Consider the following 22,190-nt stretch of genomic DNA (forward strand, 5'->3'; position numbering starts at 1 on the left):
CCTAACCTGGATATTTACGAAGATTCTTAAATATTGTCGTAACTTCTGACGGTATAATTGTTTTGGACACTTTCGTAATATTAGCTCTTTCTTTTTTTTTTTTTTACCTCGCATTCGCTATAGTGTCATTTCCACGGTCTCTCTCTCTCTCTCTCTCTCTCTCTCTCTCTGAAATACAGAAGGTTCGGCCTTGAATTTCGGATGCCCGCTTCACCTCCAAAAGTCTCGTAATACTCTCGGATTTTCTCGTAGCTCGTGAGTCTTTTAATAAGGTAAATACTGTCTCGGAATTTCTCGCAACATTCTCGGAGTTTCTCGTAAATCTTGACATTCCTCTAATAACGGAGCCAGTGTCTCTTATTTTCTCGTAATCTCACTCTCCCATTCTCGAAGTGTGCCGTAAGATCTCGCATTTCTCATAATTTCTCGTAATCTCGCTCAATCTCGCAACTCCTCGGGGTCTCTCGTAACATCTGGAATGTCAACAAATCTTCCAGTGATATCGGACGCTGTCGTAACCCCGCACATTCTCATTTTCCGACGCTGGTAACATCCCCAGGTCTCGTAGCCTATAAAACCCCCGTAACGTTTGGAATTCTCGTAACCTAACTCCTAAAACACTCGTAACTTGAGACAGGCTCGTAAACTCCAACCTCTGGGATACAGTGTAACATTTTTCCTCTTAGGGGTTCTTTCCCTTAAAGAAATTAGTCTCTTGTTATCGAGAAGTAAATACGTAAGTTCATCTATGCCACTGAAAAAGAGTTAAGGAGATAATGGGAACGATTCTTGAAAATTTTTGAGATGTGCCCATATTAGTTTCCTGTTCGATTCCTCTTTCCTCTCAGCTAACTGACATTCGATATTTACATGTATTTGAAAGTGTTGGACTGAGAACGAGAAGCGGTGAACGTGGTGGCACCGTCTGTACAGTACGTCAACCAAGGATGGGTTGTATTATGTAGGGGAAGGAAATGAAGTGACCAGGAAAAGGTATGATAGGTAAATAGATAGACAGATAGATAAACAGATGGATAGATGGATGGATGAATGGGCGGATGGATGGGTGAATGGATAGATTGATTGGAAGAGATATAGAAGTAGGCATTGATAGATAAATAGATAGATGTAGGTAGGTAGGGATAGATAGATTGATAGAGTAATAGATAGGTAAACAGATAGAGATACATTAATCTCAGTGTTAATTGCTAGGGGTGTTGCCCAGGCAACCTGGACAACCCGAGATCCGCTTGTGAAATAATAATCATTTAATTCCGTCGACGCGAGGACGTCTTTTCAACGCAAATTCGGCCTATTTTATTCATCTTAGTAGTCATCCCTCGTAGTGAAAGGGTTGAGGAAGCGTTAAATTAATTTCTTCAGCTTGAATTTTCTCTTCTAAGATGAGATTAAGTCTAAGGGTAGAAAGGAATATAAAAATCTGTTCGTTTTATGAGTTTCTCCGACTGAAATAGATCGTTTGACATTAACAAGAAGGAAGAAGCCCCAAGTCAGCCATCGAAGTGATAAAATTAACCCACTGACGAATTTGCAGGCTTTGGAATCTTACATGTATGGAATGTTTGGGAACTGAAAAATCTGACAGCCGGGAAAATTTAGCAATGTGAGTTTTGGTCAGTCAAAACCTGATTGCCACATAGTTTTGGTCGTCATGGCAGATTAAGTGACTGAAAATTTGTAGTAACTAAAGCCGAGCGGAAGGCGTGGAATTTCTTGACTAATAAGGAAAAACTGGCAGGTGAAAACTGTGACAACTAAGGAAATTTTAGTTATCATGGAAGATGCTATGTCTGAAAAATTAGTCGCCGTGGAAATAATTGCAAGGATAATTCGATAATGGAAAATTTTGCTACCATTAAAAAGTTTGCGATTAAAGAAAACGGACATTCATGAAGAAAAACTAATAATGACGGTAATTTGCGTTGAAAAGACGTCCTCGCGTTGACGGAATTAAATGATTATTATTTCACAAGCGGATCTCGGGTTGTCCAGGTTGCCTGGGCAACACCCCTAGCAATTAACACTGAGATTAATGTATCTCTATCTGTTTACCTATCTATTACTCTATCAATCTATCTATCCCTACCTACCTACATCTATCTATTTATCTATCAATGCCTACTCTTGCGTACTGAGTAATTACTGCACACACAAACACATCGGGAACACAGAACTGACACACAAACTTCCACAAAGACACAGGATTCCACAAACACAGACTTCAAACACACAACATTTAAAAAAGTAATAAATTTCGCAAACGATAAACTTCCGCAAAGTGAGAAATGTATGCCAACAGAAATTTTCGTAAACATAGAAATTTCCGACAGCCACACATTTCGCAAAATCTGAAATTTCCCCCAAACTCGGAAGTTCTCGGCGCTGCGAATTCATATATGCGGAAATTCTTGAGGCACGTAAAAATTTCACAGCCTGGGGGAATTGTCTATAAAAATGTCAAACTTGATGTTGCTGCTGTTATCGCGGTTTGTGGTATTTCGCCGCAGTTACAGTATATTTATCATGTTCCTCTGCGGTGGTGTTCGTCGTGCAGTCTTATATTTCTTCCTACATTTCTTATTCTCCCACGTTTTTATCTTCTTCATCTACTCTCTCCTTATTCTAATCTTATTTTTCTTCTTTGCTTACGATCTTGTTTATTCTCTTATCACCTTAAATCAATCAACTTAATTCCCTTACATTCAGATTTTCCCTACCTCCTAAAGTCATATTACTCTCATTATCTTAGTCTTATTTCTCTTATTCCTGTTAATCTTATTCCTCTTATTGCTTTACAGCCATATTTACTCTTTCATTTTTAATCTTATTTCTCGTATTATCTTTTTATTTCCAGTAATCCATTATATTCGTGTTTCTTTTCTCTCTCTTTCAGTTTTATTTATTTTTTTTTTTTTCAATAACAGAACAAAGGAAGGAAACACACACACACACACACACACACACACACACACACACACACACACACACACACACACACACACACACACACAAAATAATCCATACACCAGATTACTGTTGTCATCTGTTCAAAAAACATCTGCAACAGTTAGACTTGAACAGCTGTAGGTTGAAGTTTGGAGGGAAACAACTCTGGGGAAGCGAGTTCCAGATAGATGCAATTCGGGGAATGAAAGAATTCTGGTAGGCAGAAGTTCTGCAATATGGCTGAGTGACATTCCAGCCGTGAGCGCTGCCAGATGCCCTTGTAGCACGAGGGAAGGCATGGAGAGTTGTCAGCATGGACGCAACTTCGTCTGAGCATTTGCCATAAAAATATCTGTAAAATAATGCAGGGGAGGCAACATTCCTTCTTACTTGTAAGGGAGGTAGTTTATTTGTAATGGAAGGGTTGTTCATAATTCTAACAGCTTTGTTCTGAATTTTGTCTAGTTGTTTTAATGCAACCTCTCCACATCCATTCCACAAGGGTGAGCAATATTCAGGCTGAGAGCGCACATGGGTCTTATAAATTATAGCTAACTGCTCGTCAGTGAAGAAGTTACGGACTCTGTACAATAATCCAAGTTTCTTTGAGGCGGTTTTAGCAAGTGATCTAACATGAGAGGTCCAGCTGAGGGCATTGTTAAGTGAGACGCCGAGAATTTCGCTACTTATGGAGATGGGAATATTAGTAGCATTGAAGGTAATACACGAACCCGGCAATACATGTCTATTAGTAAATTGTATATTTTTACTAGCATTAAATGAGACAAGGTTATTTTGTTCCCATTCACTGATCGTAGATAGGTCTTGATTTATGGAGATGGCTGTACTGAGTTGAGAGGTAGTGATGTTAGACTTTGTAAATGGGTGTCTGTGTGTGAATGAACTATGTAGTGTTGAGTCATCTGTATGTGAGTGGATGGGATTGTGGGTGACAGATAAGAGATCATTAATATGAACCAGGAATATTTTATGCTAATTACTCTTATCCCTTTTTTTTTCTTTCATCTCAGGCAATCTTATTTCTTTTATTTTCTCATTTTATTTCTCTTATTCTCTTTCAGTCTTATTATCTTATTTCCCGTTAATCTTATTTTTTATATTATCATATTTCTCGTTTCTCATTCACTCATATTTCTCTAATTCGCAATCATTCATGTTTCTCTGACTAATTTTTATTTTTTTATTTATATTTTACATTCATATTTGTTTTTTCCTTATTCTTATTTCTCATATTCCTTCCCTATCTTATCATTTTCACTTAAGCGTATTTTTTATGCTTAGTACCGGTATATTTTTCTTATTTCTCGTATTTCCTAACCCCATTAATCAAGTAACGTTTTTTTGTATGAGATTGTTATTATAGTCAGACGGTTTTACTCTTCCTAGGGTGACTTTGAATGTGAGGAGTTAGATAGGGACTTTATTGAATCATTTATAGCCCTTATTAACTCCTTTATAGCCCTTATTAACTCCTTTATAGCCTTTATTAACTCCTTTATAGCTATTTACTCCTTTATATCCTTATTTAGCTCCTTTATTGCTATTATTAACTCCTTTATAGCCTTTATTAACTCCTTTATAGCCTTTGGTAGCTCCTTTATAGCCCTTATTAACTCCTTTATACCTTTATTTACTCCTTAGTAGCCTTTATTAACTCCTTTATAGCCATCATTAGCTCCTTTATAGCCTTTAATAGCTCCTTTATAACCTTTAGTAGCTCCTTTTTAGCCTTTAGTAGCTTTATAGCCTTTTATAGATCCTTTATAGCCTTTATTAACTCCTTTATTGCCATTATTAACTACTTTATAGCCTTATTAACTTAAAGCCATTATTAACTCCTGTAACTCCTTTACAGCCTTTAGTAGCTCCTTTATAGCCTTTAATAGTTCCTTCATGGCCTTTAGTAGCTCCTTTATAGCCTTTATTAGCTCCTTTATAGCCTTTATTAACTCCTTTATAGCCTTTAATAGCCCCTTTATAGCCTTTATTAACTCCTTTATTGCCATTATTAACTCCTTTATAGCCTTATTAACTCCTTTATAGCCTTTATTAGCTCCTTTAAAGCCTTATTAACTCCCTTATAGCCTTTATTAGCTCCATTATTGCCTTTTATAGCTCCTTATGGCTTTTAATAGCTCCTTTATAGCCTTTATTAACTCATTTATAGCCTTTAATAGCTCCTTTATGGCCTTTAATAGTTCCTTTATGGCCTTTAATAGCTCCTTTATAGCCTGTAATAGCTTCTTTATAGCTTTTATTTGCTTCTTTATAGCCTTTATTAGCTCCTTTATAGCCTTTATTAGCTCCTTTATAGCCTTCATTAGCTCCTTTATAGCCATTATTAGCTCCTTTATTGCCTTTATTAACTCCTTTACTCCTATACACCATTCCAAAGCTGAATAACCCACCTGAAGACAGCAAGAATAAAGGAAACACCTCATCTTAGTGTTCCCAAATTATCATGCACTTTAATTTTTTTTTTCTTTTCTTTTCTTCCTTTCTTTTTCTTTTTTGTTCATTCCCTGGATCAGAGAACCTTTAACCGTAGTAGTATAACACGGCCTTGTCAATCCATCTCGTGGGTCTGTTAAATTTTCTGAACGAGTCTGATTCACTGTATATCTTCTTACAGACCTCCAAAATTGTAGCGGTGTTTCGAGGATATTCGTGACAGAGAGAGAGAGAGAGGGGGGGGGGGAGAAAATGAATGACTGTAAAATGTTCATGCATGTAAGTTTCTTCATTCTGTTTCATGGCCCACTCAGGTAAATAAAGCATTGTAATTTATGCTTGTCAATATGCCTTATTTTCCTCCGATTCTTCTTCATTCGTTGTAAAGCCTTCAGGAATGCCGTGAATTCCCTCGTTGTTCGTGACCTACTACCCTAGTGAGGAAAATACATTGTAATTTCTTGCAATTTCATCATTTTTTTCTAACAACTCTAAATTACCATACGTCTTCGTCTGTTATTAGAAAAAAAAAATGTTGAAGGCTTCATGAAGAATTAGTGGCCCTCTGTAATTTAATACTTCGTGAAATATTGTGTTTGTAAATTTCTCAGAACTATGAATCATACGTCTTCGTCAGTGTTCAGAAAGGCCGTAAATCTCGTAAACACCGATATCCCATTGCGGTAAAAAAATCTCGTGAATCTTTTAAGCTGGTTAGTTTTTTTGTCATTGGTCTGAATCACCATATTTCGTGGTAATATTTTCCGAAACGTAAATTTTGTGGAAACTCCTGGCCTGTGGGAAACTTGGTAAAGGTGTTTTGTTGTAAAATGACGAATACTTTTTTTATCTTCATACCTGGATGAATTAGTTCCTTGGTACGGAATACAATGAAGGTCTTTTATTTTTGCAAGACTTAATTACCTAGATTTTTACTCTATTACCCATTATATACCACTGCATGTATATGAGGGAGGGAGTAGTGAGTTGGGGGGAGGGTAGTCAAATGGTGGGTGACAGAGCGACTTGGATGCGTTCTGTCAGCTGCCCCCCTTTGCGGGATTAGGGCGTCGGGCTATAGATAGATAGATAGATAGATGTATTTGATTGATCCCTATACGACTTTATTGGGAATGAGGAGATCGTAGTGAAGGGATTAAAATTGATCAGTTAAAGCTTTTATTACCGTGACGTCTTATGTATTTATTTATTTATGTAGTTTGTTATTTATTTCTGCCTTGACACGTATTTAAGCAGTAAAAAAAATACATTGCTCTGGTGTTTTTTTTATGCTTGATTTCTCTCTCTCTCTCTCTCTCTCTCTCTCACACACACACACACACACACACACACACACACACACACACACACACACACACACACACACACACACACACACACACACACACACACACACACACACACACTTCCTCGCATTTCCTGTTTACTCACACTTTTCCCTGTCCCATTACTATTGTATATTTTCCCCTCGCCATTTCCACGCTTCTTCACCTCCTCCTCTATAACCCCCCGCCCCCCAGCTTTCTCCATCCTTCTCATCTTCCATCGCCACCAACTTCTCTCCACCACCCCAACCCCACCTCTACCTCTTCCCCATCTTTCCTCCTCCATCACACCTCTCCCTCTCCAACCCCAGTTTTCCTTCTTCATCCATACTTTTCCCTCCCCACCCTTTCCTCTTTCCTCCAATCCTTGCATCCACATCACCCCCACCTCTTACTTTCCATCTCCAACTCTCCCCTTCCACACCACTTCTCCTTCCTGTCTTCCTCTCCTTTCCTCTGTCCCGCCTTTCCCTCCATCCTACCTGATACCCTTCATCCCTGCCACCTTCATTTCATACCTATGTTTCTCCTTGTATCTTCTCCCTAGCCATTCTCCACCTCTTCGCCATTTTTCTTCCACCCTAACCCTCATCCCTCCTCCTCTTCTCCGCTGCCACCTCTCCCTCTCCACTCCTGCCTTTCGGTCTCCTCCCCTCCCCCCAACCCTTCCAATTCTCGCATAATCTCGTAACATCTCGTGAATTCTCGTTACCTCTCGTGCTATCTCGTGACTCACCGTGAATTTGTCACCTTTGCTGTGTTTCCCCCGCCTCAAAAATTCTCTCGGCTGGTGTTCAGTGTGCGGCGAGCTTTGTTTTTTCTTTTTCTTTTTCTTTCTTTTTTTTTTAGGGGGGAAGGGGGAGTATTTTGACATCTCGTGCTCTCCCGTGACATACCGTAAAATCACGTGATGTCTCATTTTTTCTCGTGATATTTCGTGCATTTTCGTGACGTACCATGAAATCAGGTAATGCGTAGTTGTCTCTTCATAATATCGTAGTTTTTTTGTGTGCTATTCCGTGCTTTCTTCTGGCATCTCGTTTTTTCTCGTGACTTGTCGTTATTTCTCGTGACATCTCGTGCTTTCTCGTGACTTCTCGTGCATTCTCGTAGCATACCGTGAAATCGCGTCATGTCGTGTTGCTTCTCGTGACAGTTCATGTACTCCTGCAACATCGTGCATTCTCTTGACTTGCCGGGAAATTGCATGATGCCTTGTTGAATTCTGTGATATTTTGCGGGATGCCTGGACGTCTCGCGAATTATCGTTAAACCTCGTGGAATGTGAAAAATTCTTGTTTTGTTGTCCTCATTGTCTTATGTTTATTGATTTATTTTTGCCTCGCATGAACTCTGTACCTCCGAATCCTCCGTTGGTCTCCTGGGATCATAATGTGTCGGGTGCCTTTTGGGAGATTGTGTAATAGCTCTTCCTTAGCGATTTATTCTACACTAAGCCTTATTTATTTTACATGTGAAACCTGAGCGATTTATTTCTCCATATTAAACCACAGTATTTTTTATGTAATTGATACAACCTGGTCCGATACTAGAGCTGTATACTGGTACTGTAAACAAAGTACAGTAGAATGCTGAGGTGTAATGTACAGTACATAATAAATCTCTAAGAAAGAGGTGTTACGAAGCCTCCTACGTCACCAAGAACAAGACCTCCATAACTGCACCACATTAATTGATTGTTCGTGACCTTAGTTGACCTCCAGTGACCCCCCATAACCAAGTGTGGCCCTAATGTGACCTTTGACCTCCAGTGACCTCCAGTTGCCTCCCATAACCTCCAGTAACCTCTCATTGTCTGTGACCTCCTATCACCACCCATAACCTCACATGACCTCCTGTGACTTTTAATGACCTCCTGTGATCATCCATAACCTCCCATGATCTCCCATGAATTTTTGTAACCTCCCATGACCTCTCCCGACCTCCCATGACCTCTCCTGACTTCCCCTGGCCTCCTCTGACCTCCATTGACTTACTATATTCTCCATGCCATGGCCCACAAAAAGTAAAAGGCTTCGTGGTGTTTGTACTCATCTTGGCCTGTTGATCCACACACACACACACACACACACACACACACACACACACACACACACACACACACACACACACACACACACACACACACACACACACACACACACACACACACACACACACACGTCAATGTGTGTGTGTGTGTGTGTGTGTGTGTGTGTGTGTGTGTGTGTGTGTGTGTGTGTGTGTTAGTGTCTGGTACTATCGTTTATTTATAAAGTGAATTAGATTCGTAACGCTTCATCGCCAAGAACTAAACTGGCCTTTAATATCCATTCATTATAGAGACAGACAGACTGGAAATTATACAGAAAGAAGTGAAATCAGAATATTAATAATAGAGGAAAAATAATGAAAAACGCTGGAACGAGGAAAATAAGAGAAAAGAGTAAGGAAGAGGGAAGATGGAGGAGAGGAAGAGAGGAAGTGGAGGAGGAAGGGAGAGAGGAAGAAAGGGAGTGGAAGCGAGAGGCGGAGAGGAAGTTGGAAAGAAAAATGAAGATAAGCTTGCGAAGGGGAGACGAGAGAGAGAGAGAGAGAGAGAGAGAGAGAGAGGCTACACAAATCTTTGGCACATCTGGGAGTAATAGTAATAGAAGGATTTATTCTCTAATTACTCAGGTTTGAGAATCTGGCAATAAACTATGAGAGAGAGAGAGAGAGAGAGAGAGAGAGAGAGAGAGAGAGAGAGAATGAATACCTGAGTAGTGGGAGAGATGAGAAGGGGTTGTGTGAAAATGAGGGAGGGAGATGAATGTGTGCTTGAGAGAGAAAACGATCAAAGAATCCTGGGTGTATGAATAGAGAGAGAGAGAGAGAGAGAGAGAGGATTTAGGTCAAGAGGTAATATTTCTCTGTTTTCCTCCACTTTCCTGTTTAATTTCCTCTCCTGTGCTGCTGTCTTTGGAGTCATCTTTAATCCCTTCATTATGTTGATGTCTCATGTCTGGAGGTAGCAAGACAGACTTCCTCAGGCCGAAGGGGTTAAACACTTCAGTAAGAGACACCTGTTCTGTTTTATTGTTCCTTCTTTCAGACGTTTTTTTTCATCTTTAGAAAAACATTGAAAAGTAGAGATTTGAAAGAAGCCTCATCAACCCTCTATCTTCAGAAGGCCTTATGAGAAAATTAATCGCAGGCAGTAGAAGGAATTGAATAATAATCGAAATTGGAAGGAAAAGGCTAATTGTGTGACTTCTTTCCATTCTTTCTCGTATCTCTGTCTTAATTCTTTTTTGCTATCTTTCTTTCCTTTATTTCCTCTACTCTCTGCTTTCTCGTTCCTCTCTTTTTTCAGCATAATCTGCTGTTGTCTTTGTCTATCTTCTCGTGTTTCTCATTTGCGTCCCTAGTCGTGTCTCCATTTTCTTTCTTTCTCTTCTCTTTCCCTTCTCTATATCCGTCTATCTTCTTTTTCCTGCTCTCTTCCTCCTCTTATTTCTTAATTTTCCTGCACTCATTTTCACATTCCTCCTCCACTTCTTTTCCTAGTCCGTTTTCCTCCTTTTCTGTTCTAATTCTTTTCACTGTATATCTCCGCTCTCTTCCTCTCCTTACTTCTCCCATTTCGTCTTGTCTCCTCTTTTTCCTCACATTACTCCTCCCTTCTTCTCTCCTTACATCCTTCCTCCTCCCCTCTTCATTATTCTCTTCCCTTCTTCTTCCCCACCTTCTTAATCCAATTTAGTCCCCTGTTTTTCCTAACTACATATGTATTTCTTTTCCTCTCTTTTCTTTTCCCTCTTCCTTCTCTCTTTTACTGCTCTTTTCTCTCTTCATTTTTCCTCTTATTTCTTTTTCATCAATATCTTCCGTCTTTTAATCTTCTTTTTCCTATCTTATAATTTCTTCTGTCTCCTCTTCCTTCTTCCTTCTCCTTTCCTCTCTTTTCCTCTCCTCATCTCTCCCCTCCTCTCCTCTCCTCTCCTCATCTCTCCCCTCCTCTCCTCTCCTCTCCTCTCCTCTCTCCTTTCTCTTCATCTCTTTTCTCCCTTGTTCCATGCCTCTCTTTCCCTCTTCTTTTTTCCCGTCTTCCCCTTCGTCTAAACTTTATAATCCTTGGCTTAAGCTGTTGATTCTCACGGAAGAAGATTGATATATTAATGTATGGAAAATAATACTCTCTCTCTCTCTCTCTCTCTCTCTCTCTCTCTCTCTCTCTCTCACACACACACACACACACACACACACACACACACACACACACACACACACACACACACACACACACACACACACACACACACACACACACACACACACACACACACACGTCCTTAAATAATATGCTCCAGTCCTTCGTTAACATTACCCCAACTAACGAAGACTTAATGAAGCGACGATAAGACTCCGTAATTAGGTGGGGCAGCGTAACGAGGTGATTAGAGGCAGGGCGGTAGTTAAGTGACACCAAAAGTAGGGGGGAAGGAGAACAGGGGTTGTTTTTATTTGTAGGTTTTTATAAGTACATTTTTAACTTATTTCTACTACTACTACTACTACTGATAATCTATATATCTTTACTGCCAGACGCCTTAATCCCACAAGGGGTGGCTGCAAACAAATCGCCTCCATGTCGCCCTGTCTCCCGCCATTTCACTGCCCTTCCCCCATCTCACACATCCCTCACTCATATACCTCTCCACTCATTATTATTATTACTATTATTATTATTATTATTATTATCTTTACTACTACTACTACTATTATTATTATTATTATTTTTATTATTATTTTTATTATTATTATTATTGTTACCTGTATTATTATTATTATTATTACCAGCACGTAAGATATAGCACTAATAATAATATTGGCTTTGATGATAATAAAGATGTGAAGTAAAGCTTACTCTTACTCTATTTTTTATGTCGCCTCTCATCACAGTCTCTAATCCCTCGTGTGTTCCTGGTATTGTCTTCATAAGCTAGGTATATTTTTGTGTATCGTTCCAGTCTGATGTGTGTGTGTGTGTGTGTGTGTGTGTGTGTGTGTTTTAGTGGTTATATCTGTGAGCGTAGTTAAAGGACAGAACTGTATATTTAGGTAGGTACTCGTAATTGTGTTGATACCGACCATGCTTACAGTAGCTCCCAAAGTATCTTAAAAAAAAGGTGCTATACATTCTGACACAGTGGACGATGTATCTGACACGTGTTGCGTGAAGCGGCAACAAAATTGGTAGACCTGCATGCTGGGGAGTGGTTGCCATACACCTGTATATGCCCTGGGATTGTATATACCGTTTTCTAACTGACGTAATACTAATCACTTTGTCATACGTAGATATATTTGATGTTATTATGGTGACAACTAGTTCGTTTTAACACAGGCACGGTTGCTTTTTCTGTGGTTCATCTGCAATGCTTTCACGAGTGCCAGCACAAGGTTATCAGCACTCTAGATAAATAGTATACAAGCTTTCCCAGAACTGATATATTTTTAGAAAGTGTTTATTTAATATCTGTAATTATGACTGGGAGACATATGACACCCAGTGTAATGTGAACGGCACAAAAATATTAGAGAGACAAGTAGAGGTAAACGAAATGTAAAGACAGTAAATTAACTTGTCTGAAACTAATCCCCAGAGCAGCGTATAAACCCATTTGTCACTGATACACCAGCCGTATTGTGGAGGTGACATGCGAGATTCATTCTTATATTGGACATTATATGTAAAATAAATACAAGTTAAGGTTAAACTCACTTTGGGGGCTCCTTTTATTCATTTAATAACCATTGCATCCACTGCATGCATCCAGACCTCTGTTCAATCGACGCGACACCTACTATGAAGCTGTGCCATTCACGTAACGAAACACCACACCTCAATACCTTCCGACATCGAGATATTGCCACATTCGGGTAGTATGTATAAATAATGATGTGTGGTTAAAATTGTCCGACATGCAGGCCCTATAGGCTATTATTAACCTCTGCATTGTTAATCTATTTGTAGTTGTGATAACGATAGAATTGTGATGGGTATTTTTCTCATGCTGTTTAATAATCTGAGTTTCACTTATATTCAAGGGGGGCTGGATGACTCAGTGGTGGCGTGCGTAGCTCAAGACCGTGATGTGAGTTCGTGCCCCACCCGAGTAGCTACTCAGCTGAAAGTTAGCGCTCTCATCACCCTATCAGGGCTATATGGTCTAATATAGGCCTAGCTCGGAGAATTCATTCCTTCACTTATATTCGAACATGACAACTCAGTCCATCGCAGTCAGTTTTCGAACATGGCAACTCTGCCCGTCGCAGTTATTATGTTTCCCAAGATACATTTATCACAGTATAATGTGTGTAATGGTTTATATTCTTTAACACAGAGGTATAAATATCGCTGAACTGTTACCATTTACAAGTCGATGGATGTTTGCAGTCACATAGTGGCGTTGATGTGTTTATTAGCAGTACCACCCACGATACCTAACCATGCGTACCAACCGCACCGAGACGACAAGTGGCCGGGAATAATGTTTCATTCTGTTCATTCTGCCATTCTTCGCACCACACTTTAAAGATACTTTTGGGAGCTACTGTACATAGATTGTGTGTGTGTGTGTGTGTGTGTGTGTGTGTGTGTGTGTGTGTGTGTGTGTGTGTGTGTGAATTACTACCAATTTGCGTTGCAGCCCTAGCAGTAAGAGTTGTTTGTTGCAAGTTATTGGTTTGTGGCAGGAATTTTCCCCCCCTCCCTGCTGCGTTTGTTCCTGTTGCGGCCAGTACAGGGACACACAACTGCTGTATATTCAGAGATGGCTGACATATTTATAGAAAAATACAGATAAATTGATTGATTGACAAGTAGATACACATAGATAGATAGAGGGGTTATTCTTCCGCGACATTGATGCTGATATTAATACTAGGGTATCACATAGACTCAGTACCGCTCTCCGTGTCTCCTCCAACTCACCAATTGAACAGCGTGTTAAGCATGCACCACACTTAGTTTCTGCAGCGTGCCATGGATGTTTTTTTGTGTGTGCACTACTCAGGTACCACAAAACGGTGCTGCGGTACAGAAGGGGTTAATGGAATGCTGTTTATGAGAGAGAGAGAGAGAGAGAGAGAGAGAGAGAGAGAGAGAGAGAGAGAGAGAGAGAGACTACATCGTCCTTCCTGCTCATGTTGTCAGTCAAATAGTGTGGGTGGGGTTCAGTTGTCCCTCTTCCCCCATCACCCTTCCCCCACGCCTCCACTCTGACCTTTAATCGTTATTTAAACTGATAAGCAGATAGATGAATAGATAGGTAAACAGACAGACAGGTAAGCAGATAGGTATTAACATCGATACACCTCAGTGATCCTTTAATTCGTTAGATAGACAGGTAAATTTATGTAAGTACGTAAACAGACAGCCCGGTAAACAGATACACATGAAGAGATAAACACACACCAAGGTATATATCAGAGGCATTTGGCCGAGTCTGCCTCAGACTTTTAACTTTCAAACTGACGTCCTACAGTGAGTGTCTTTTTGTGTCTTCATCTGAAATGTCCTCTGCTGTTGTGTAAGAAATGCGGCCGTAGACGACACTGTCCTTTGACCACTATCAGTAGTATTCCTAAGGGTTCTTTCCCTACATCAACTCCTTCCCATTTGTTCATCAGTGACCTGAGCCGTACGTCTCGCCGTATCCGATCATACGCCGATGACTTCACCTTTCTCTTTTCCAACCTCTTCTGCCTTTGTCTGTCACAGCAGTCACTACAACACTCACGAGATGTGCCATTGCAAGCCAGACTTCTGAGTTATCTCTAACTTTTGATCGAGAGAGAGAGAGAGAGAGAGAGAGAGAGAGAGAGAGAGAGAGAGAGAGAGAGAGAGAGAGAGGAAAGCCTGCTTACTTTCAGTGCCCAAATCTCAGTGCCTCCATCTTTCAACTCGGCACAGTTTTCTTACTTTCAATAACTCACAGTTAAGTCTTTCATAAGTTCTTTGTGTTTTTGGTGTTTCTTATTCTTGTGATCCTTCCTGGGAAGATCACATTACTTCTCTTAAAAACAGTTCCTTCAAGTGTGTTAAACCGACACAGTGCCATCTTCAGCTCCACTCAAATGCTGACTTTGCACAGGGGTCTAATTCATCAATGTGTGGAGTACAGCTCTTAAGTGTATGTATATGTGAGTGTCGGGAGGAAGGTGGGGGGAGGGGGAGGGCTCACCTCATACATCCCTTCTAAGCAGAGTGGCGGTGAAGAACTTTGTCACTTCAACTCACCTTGTCTCTCTGGCTTCTTTAAGCCTCCCACTCTTCACTGCAGTGTTGCAACTCTCTCGTCTCCTGCTAATGTTCGAGTCACTCAGCTCTCTGCTTGTTTTCCTTCCCCATGACGGCGGGCTTACAGTACGTATATTGTTGTACACCCTTACCCCAATTTTTTCTAGTGTTTTCCACTTAGAATGACTTCCATTTTTTTTTTACGCAATGCGTCCAGGCATCCATTAATGAACGAAACGACGAAACTTGATTTTAGCATACTTTTCTTCAACGTCTCCTGGAAAGAACAACTTTTTGTAGGCCTCCAGCCTTTTGTTCTGTCTGTTTGCATAATAAGGATATATGGAACTATATAAAGACTGACTCATTGTGATTAATGGATGATTAGATAGGTGATTATTGAAAGAAGGCGTTATATCATATCCAGAAATACATATGTAGACAGACAGGTGGACAGACTGCATTTTCCTGGTTGCGTCAGAGTTCCGAACAAATGGTGTGGGTGGGGCTCCAGTGCTGCTCTTCCCCCGTCACCCATCCGCCGTCACCCTTCCCTCGTCACCCATCCGCCGTCACCCTTCCCCCGTCACCCATCCCCCACGGCTCCACTCTGACCTTTAATTCGTTAACGCACAAACAGAATATTTCACTGGACTTTCCCCCTCCTCATCCCTTGTACCCCTTCCCCTTTGCCCATCTATTTTCCCTCCCCCTTCTCACCTTGCTATCTCTCTTCTGTTCCTCCCCCCTTCCCTCCCCCTCTTACCCTCCTGTTCTGTTTCATTCCCTCTTGTTTCTCTCCCCTCTTCCATTTCCACTTTCTCTTAACCCTTACCCCTGTTTCATCCACTTCTGCCCTTCCCACCTCCCCTCTTTTGTTCCTCATTCCCACCTCTCCATTGACTTCCCCTCTCCCCTTCCTTTCCCCCTTCCCTTTCCTTCATCTGACTCCTCCCCCTCGTCCCATCTTACATTTCATTCCCTTTTTCTTTCCCCTTCCCTTCCCTTGTTCCTGTATCTTTCCTCTTTTCTTATTCCTTCCTTAGTTCCCCTCCAGTTCTCCTGTTCCTTTCTCACACAGCCCACTCCTGTCTCGTGTTCCCTCTCACCCTTCCTTCATTCACTCATCCTCTCTCCACACACTTTCCTTCCTCCCTTTCCCTCCTTTAATCTCTTCCTTTCCCTTTTCTCACCCGTCTCCCAGCACCCTTTTAATTCCCTCCTCCTCTCACCTCCCTTTCACCTTTCCCTTTCCTCCCTCCTTCCCCCAGCACTTCCCTCTCCCATCCCTCCCTCCCTCCCCAATACTTTCCTTTCCCTTCCCTCCCTCCCTCCCCCAATACATCCTTTTCCCACGCTTACCCCTTCACAATGCCTAACCTCTCCTTCACCCTTCTCTTTTCTCTTAATCTCCCCTTTCACTCCCCTACTTCCCGTTTTCCCCTCATACCATTCCCGTAACCCCTTGCTCCCCCATCCCAATTCCCTCCTTCCTCTCCCTTTACCAGTTCCTCTTCCTCCTTCACCTCCATGACAACTTCCATTCTCTCTTCCCCTCCCTTCACTACTTCTACACTCCCTCTTACCTTTCCCTTCCCTCTCCCCTTTACTCTCCCTGCCTCCCTTTGCCCCTATACTGAGCCTCCCCCATCTATTCTTTCCCCTTTCTTAACTCCATTCCTTCCCCCTTCTCCCCTCTCACCCCAAGGCCTTCTCCCTTTCTTACCTTCCCTTTTCTCCCCTACCTCCATTTCCGCTCCCCCCCTACTCCTCTTACCCCTCCCCTACCCCTTGCCCCCTCCCCAAAACCCCTCCTCGCCACCAAAACCAACAGCGCGGAAAATGGGCTAGTAATTGAGTGATGGACGTACTGCTTAATATGTGCATTTTACAGTGTCCTGGTGTGTGTCTGAGGGGAGGGGAGTGGAGGGGAAGGAGATGGATGAGAGGGGAAGGGAGTGGAAGGGCATAGATGAGAGAGGAAGGAAGTGGAAGGGGAGAAAAAGAGGGGGGGTGGAAGGGGCCAGGGAGGAGAGGACTGTAAGGGGAGGAAGGAATGGTTTTTATCAACAGATTGAAGTGTATTATTTTTTTATTTTGCTTTTAGGTTTGGGGGTCTCTCTCTCTCTCTCTCTCTCTCTCTCTCTCTCTCTCTCAAATGAATGCCGTAATTTGTCACTAATTCTGCCGTGTGTGGAGTGGTGATGGTGTGATGGGGGAAGAGGTTGAGTCACTCTTACATCATTAAATGTATTCCAATGCATCCACACTGGTATTCAGTGAATTCCCATAATGATCATTACAACTCGTTATGGCTGAGGAAGTTTAATGCATCTCGGTGTGTGTGTGTGTGTGTGTGTGTGTGTGTGTGTGTGTGTGTAATAACATTTCGTAGTATGGATAAGATAGAAAATGTCCTTAGCCCGCGATATTCTGCATCTTCATGGGCTCCCGGTTAGGAATATCGGGCATTATATATATATATATATATATATATATATATATATATATATATATATATATATATATATATATATATATATATAGTCTGTGTACTTGGATATTTTACGCGAAGTGCACTAATACATTTTATAATGGAGTATTCAAGGAAGAACTGTCAACAGTATACCCAGTCAAGTGGGCCACACTGTCATCCACACATCATTATACACCAGTCATTCAAGTGTGTTTTAGCTATCGACTTTATCCATCAGCTAGGCGACTTGGAAGTCATTATTCACAAAATTGATTAAAAAATGGAGGGAGGGGGTTACACAATTCATTCCAGGAAGTACACGTAAGATAATGGCGAGATGACATGAAGGAACCTAACTTCCTCAGTACGTTGACTTATTTTACTCTTCCTACCGTTAGGCCATTTTATTCAGCCTGAAGCCCCCTTGGTGCCAGGAGCATAAACAATACGTCTCCATTGTCCCCGTCACTGCCAGGATATACTTTATTCACATAACCTGTCGATCATTTAAAGCTGGCTAGAGACCCCTTGTTGTATGGTGTAAGGTACAAGAATGCCATGAACTCAGTTATATACAGGTAAATTCAGAAATTGTCAAGCGTTTGTGTACGGTGAGTTGTTTATTTATTCTGGCTACACTTGCATCAGAGAGTTATTTGGAGAAACAGGGAGGGTGCGCAGTGATACAGAGGATACGTACACGCCTTAACGAGGCTGGCATGTAAGCAGGTAGTATCGTTTTTACTACCGACACAAAGTGATGCAGCATTCCTGTCAAGAGATATATGGACAAAGAAAAAAAAAATAAGGCAGCCAGCCAGAGAGATATATATATATATATATATATATATATATATATATATATATATATATATATATATATATATATATATATAATATGCACGTCATAAGTGTATTTCAAACAATGAGAGCCGGGCATTTATTGAAAAAGTAATCACCAAAACTCCATTTCCATTAAGCCAGAGAAAATTAATCCAGCCTAGCGTCATTTTATCCTGTACTTTGATGTCTGAGAAGCGATTTTAATTTTGTCCGCTAGAAAAATGCCCCCAGTCCAGCAGCTTATAATTAAACTTTAAGCTATAGCGTTATATCCGGCTTATCTTGTGAGGCCGCTTGTGCCGTGTTGGATATGTTCTTTGTGTCTCTTCCTGACTTTTTCTTCATCTCTCTTATTTCCTTTCTTCTCTCTCTCTCTCTCTCTCTCTCTCTCTCTCTCTCTCTCTCTCTCTCATTTCAGTAACTTTTTGGCGCCATGGACGTGAGTATGGTTATACAGAAAAAAAAAAAAAAAGTTGATGCGAAGTTTGTATCGAGGTAACTGGTTACAGACAGGCGTATTTACTTACAACGATGGCTAAGGCTCACTTCACCTGGATGAAAGTGACAGGAAAACATGACAGAAAATTGGATGTAATGTGCAGAATTAATCGCTAAGGAAGAGGTACTGTATTACGAAACCTCCAAAACCACTTACAGAACAGTGCTATCCTAAGTGAAATCTGGCAGGTTAGGACCGTAGAGTTTTTCGTGTTTTGTGCGTTGGCTAAGACATCCTTCTAGTTTGGCCGCAACAACAAACAAAAATAACCAAAATCTCGGACGTCAGTCTTCGTTAGACACGTAGTTCCAGCTGTTGGGTCTCCATTGGTTTTCTTTGCAAGATATCGTTGAAGTCGTTCGTCGAGTCTCGGAGTTTGCTTCATACAAACTTTTCGTGAATACTATAATTTTCTTGGTATATAGTGTTGTCAGTATGTTGCACTCCCTGCCAATTTTCATGCCCTACGGGGACGGCTGAGTCTGCTGGCGTGGGTATGGGTGTGGGTTGTCCATTAATGTTGATAAGACACAGCCACTCACAGGTTACCATTACTTATAAATGTACTGTACCAGTGATTACCATGTTTTATTAACGCAATGCAGACATTGCTAACATTTGCTGAGCCGTCCCAGAGCGCCTGAGAATTGGCAAAAAGCGCTCAATATATGAACCGCTATGAATATTACCTAACCAGAAGCAGATTATAAATACAGAAATTGCTCCCAAAAGCGTTGCACAATATGTGAATGCATTTATCTGTATTCCATAAATTTACATAAGCACCAAACTAGTGACCACCGAAGCTAACCCTCTGCCTACCCATGAGTTCTTTCTGGTGTATTAAATCGTCTGCAGCTTGTAAGGATGAAATATTTTAGTTTTCTGAGCACTGTGAAAAAGTATTGGTTTCTTATTACACCCTCCGCTTGGCATCTTGTCTGCTAAGCCCCACCCATCGTCACCCACAGCCCAGAGATTGGGTGGTGAGGGGCGGGGCCACGACGTAGGAAGAGGCGGGGTTTAAGAGACAGGTTGCTTGATGACGCGTTTAGTTGTCATATTTACCTACACACACACACACACACACACACACACACACACACACACACACACACACACACACACACACACACACACACACACACACACACACACACACACACTGGCTTTTCTGTGTTGACAAAGTTTTTAATTTATTTTTGAAGTCCTCAGAAAATGGGAATTATATAAACAGCTTATTAAAGGCTTTTGATTTTTTTTTTTTTTTTTTTTTTAAGCCAGACGCTTCATTAATCCTTTAAGCATGAGAGATCTTTCCCAGTTTGAAATAAAAATCGTCTGGAGGACTCAAGAATGAAATACAAAAAGACGTCATTGCAGTGAAGAGGCAAACTCCGTTGAATCACATGGCATATTTTGTATGTATTTTGCTTCTCCTTCCAGACGATTATATTCAGCTTGGGTGAATAAAATGGTCTGGAAGAAGCAAAACACATACAAATTATTCGGGTTAAGTAGTGCGATTTCTATACCTTCAAATTTGAAAAAATAGAGTTAAATAAAATCGTCCGTTGGTAGCAAGAATAAAAGTATGTACTCGAGCTGAAGGATTAATACTGTAGTCTTGGATTAAGATACCGACGTAGTACAGAAAGTGGTAGATAGGTATAGTAGTTGATAGATATGTGAACAGACAGATAGATCGATAGGTAGGTAGGTAGGTAGCTTGATAAATAACGAGAGAGAGAGAGAGAGAGAGAGAGAGAGAGATGGATGGATGCAAAAGGTTACAACAGAAATAAAGTAGACTATAAGTAATTTCCATATACTAGGCTACACAGGCTATTTCCCACGAGTAAATAAAGAAATAAAGATTAACTTGGGGTAGCGCTGGTGTTTAGCATAAATTACATTATCATAATACTGGGAATACACGATACCGCGGTTCATTTACATAGAAAATAATAACTGGAATGCCGGCGGTCATACATTGAGAGGCGAAATTATTCCCCTAATGGTAGACTTGTTGTGTGTATGTGTGTGTGTGTGTGTGTGTGTGTGTGTGTGTCAAACTTAATCGGACATAACCTAACCTAACCCAACCCATTCTGCCCTAACCTAACCTAACCCCTGCCTCATTCTCTCCCCGTAGCGGTCATGAGCTGCGACGGGTAGGCGGGGTCGCAGGAGGGTCACGCCTGCACCAGCCCAGGATGAGTCTGCTGGGGAAGCCGCTCAACTACAAGACATCGCGCCGGGACGTCCGCTACCGCCGCTCCCAGGCCAAGGTGTACAACTTCCTGGAGCGGCCAAGGGGGGTCAAGGCCGTCATCTACCATTTGGCTGTGTAAGTATCCAGCCCATCTTGTGTTGCTAATTTCTTCAGCCCATTTTTGCAGTGCTTTGGGGAGACTTAGTTGAGGAACTTGATGGAGATTGTACTTAAGTATGAGAGCATTCCCCAGAGGAGCATAAATACCGGAGATGTAACAAGAATATAAATGATGTTCTCGGGCTGAAGGAATTAACGGTTTGACGCCTTTAGCAGTTTATAAGTCGATATCGGATTAATCCACTGTTTCCATTTATTTATTATTATATCAGTAAATGTTCGCAATTCTGTGGACTCTTGGCGATGATGATGGTGAGTTCACACCAAACGAGCATTTTAAGACCGGTTACCATACAGTCCTTGGTGGAATCCATACCTCTCGAATGAAGCATACCCTGAGGATTCTTTGTAATGAGAAAGAGACAAATCGACAGTGGAAGCAACCCTAAAGCTCAGCGATCTCATAGCTTGTGTGATTTTAAATCCACGGATTCCTTGTATTTTCGATCCAGATTCCAGGACTGAGCAATGACATATACTTTTCCTCGTGTGATAGACTGGTAAGTAGTACCTTTCATACTGCTTGTGGACGGAACAGTAAAGCCAACAAGCTAGTTCCCTATACAGAAGTTTTAAAGTATCAGTCTCTGTAGATAGAGTACTTAAGGAACACTGTAGTCTGACCCATATCAATACGTTGTTGCAGGCCGTAAAGCTGAATGGCACTTGGAACTACTGTGCTTTGACATGATCACCCAATGGATTTATTCATTCAGCAGTATAGTCTGTCATTATTTCCTTTACACGCCTTGCAGCTTCAAACTCGTGGAGACACACTCGAGCCCTTCTGAATAATACTATTTAGTTAAGTGAGGTACCATATGTTTATAAGCGTTTTCAAGAGAAAATGAGTGAATTTGGGGTGGGGACGATGTTGGATTGGGGAACTTAGGAGGGGGGTGTTA

The 22,190-nt window shown here is 41.1% G+C and overlaps 1 protein-coding gene across 1 annotated transcript in view; it reads left to right on the forward strand.

Moving 5' to 3' along the window:
- The window catches only part of LOC145395049 (potassium voltage-gated channel subfamily KQT member 1-like), a 1,161,165-nt gene that overhangs the window by 264,063 nt on the left and 874,912 nt on the right, over positions 1-22,190 (forward strand). The window contains exon 2 of the mRNA XM_080268799.1: positions 21,046-21,240. Coding sequence (XP_080124925.1) covers positions 21,107-21,240 — 134 coding nt within the window. The 5' untranslated portion in view covers positions 21,046-21,106. The remainder of the gene's footprint in view (positions 1-21,045; positions 21,241-22,190) is intronic.

The sequence above is a fragment of the Coenobita brevimanus genome, chromosome 29, assembly GCF_032717465.1.
Source record: "Coenobita brevimanus isolate Jiangsu-jjx chromosome 29, ASM3271746v2, whole genome shotgun sequence".
NCBI classification, from domain to species: Eukaryota; Metazoa; Arthropoda; class Malacostraca; order Decapoda; family Coenobitidae; genus Coenobita; species Coenobita brevimanus.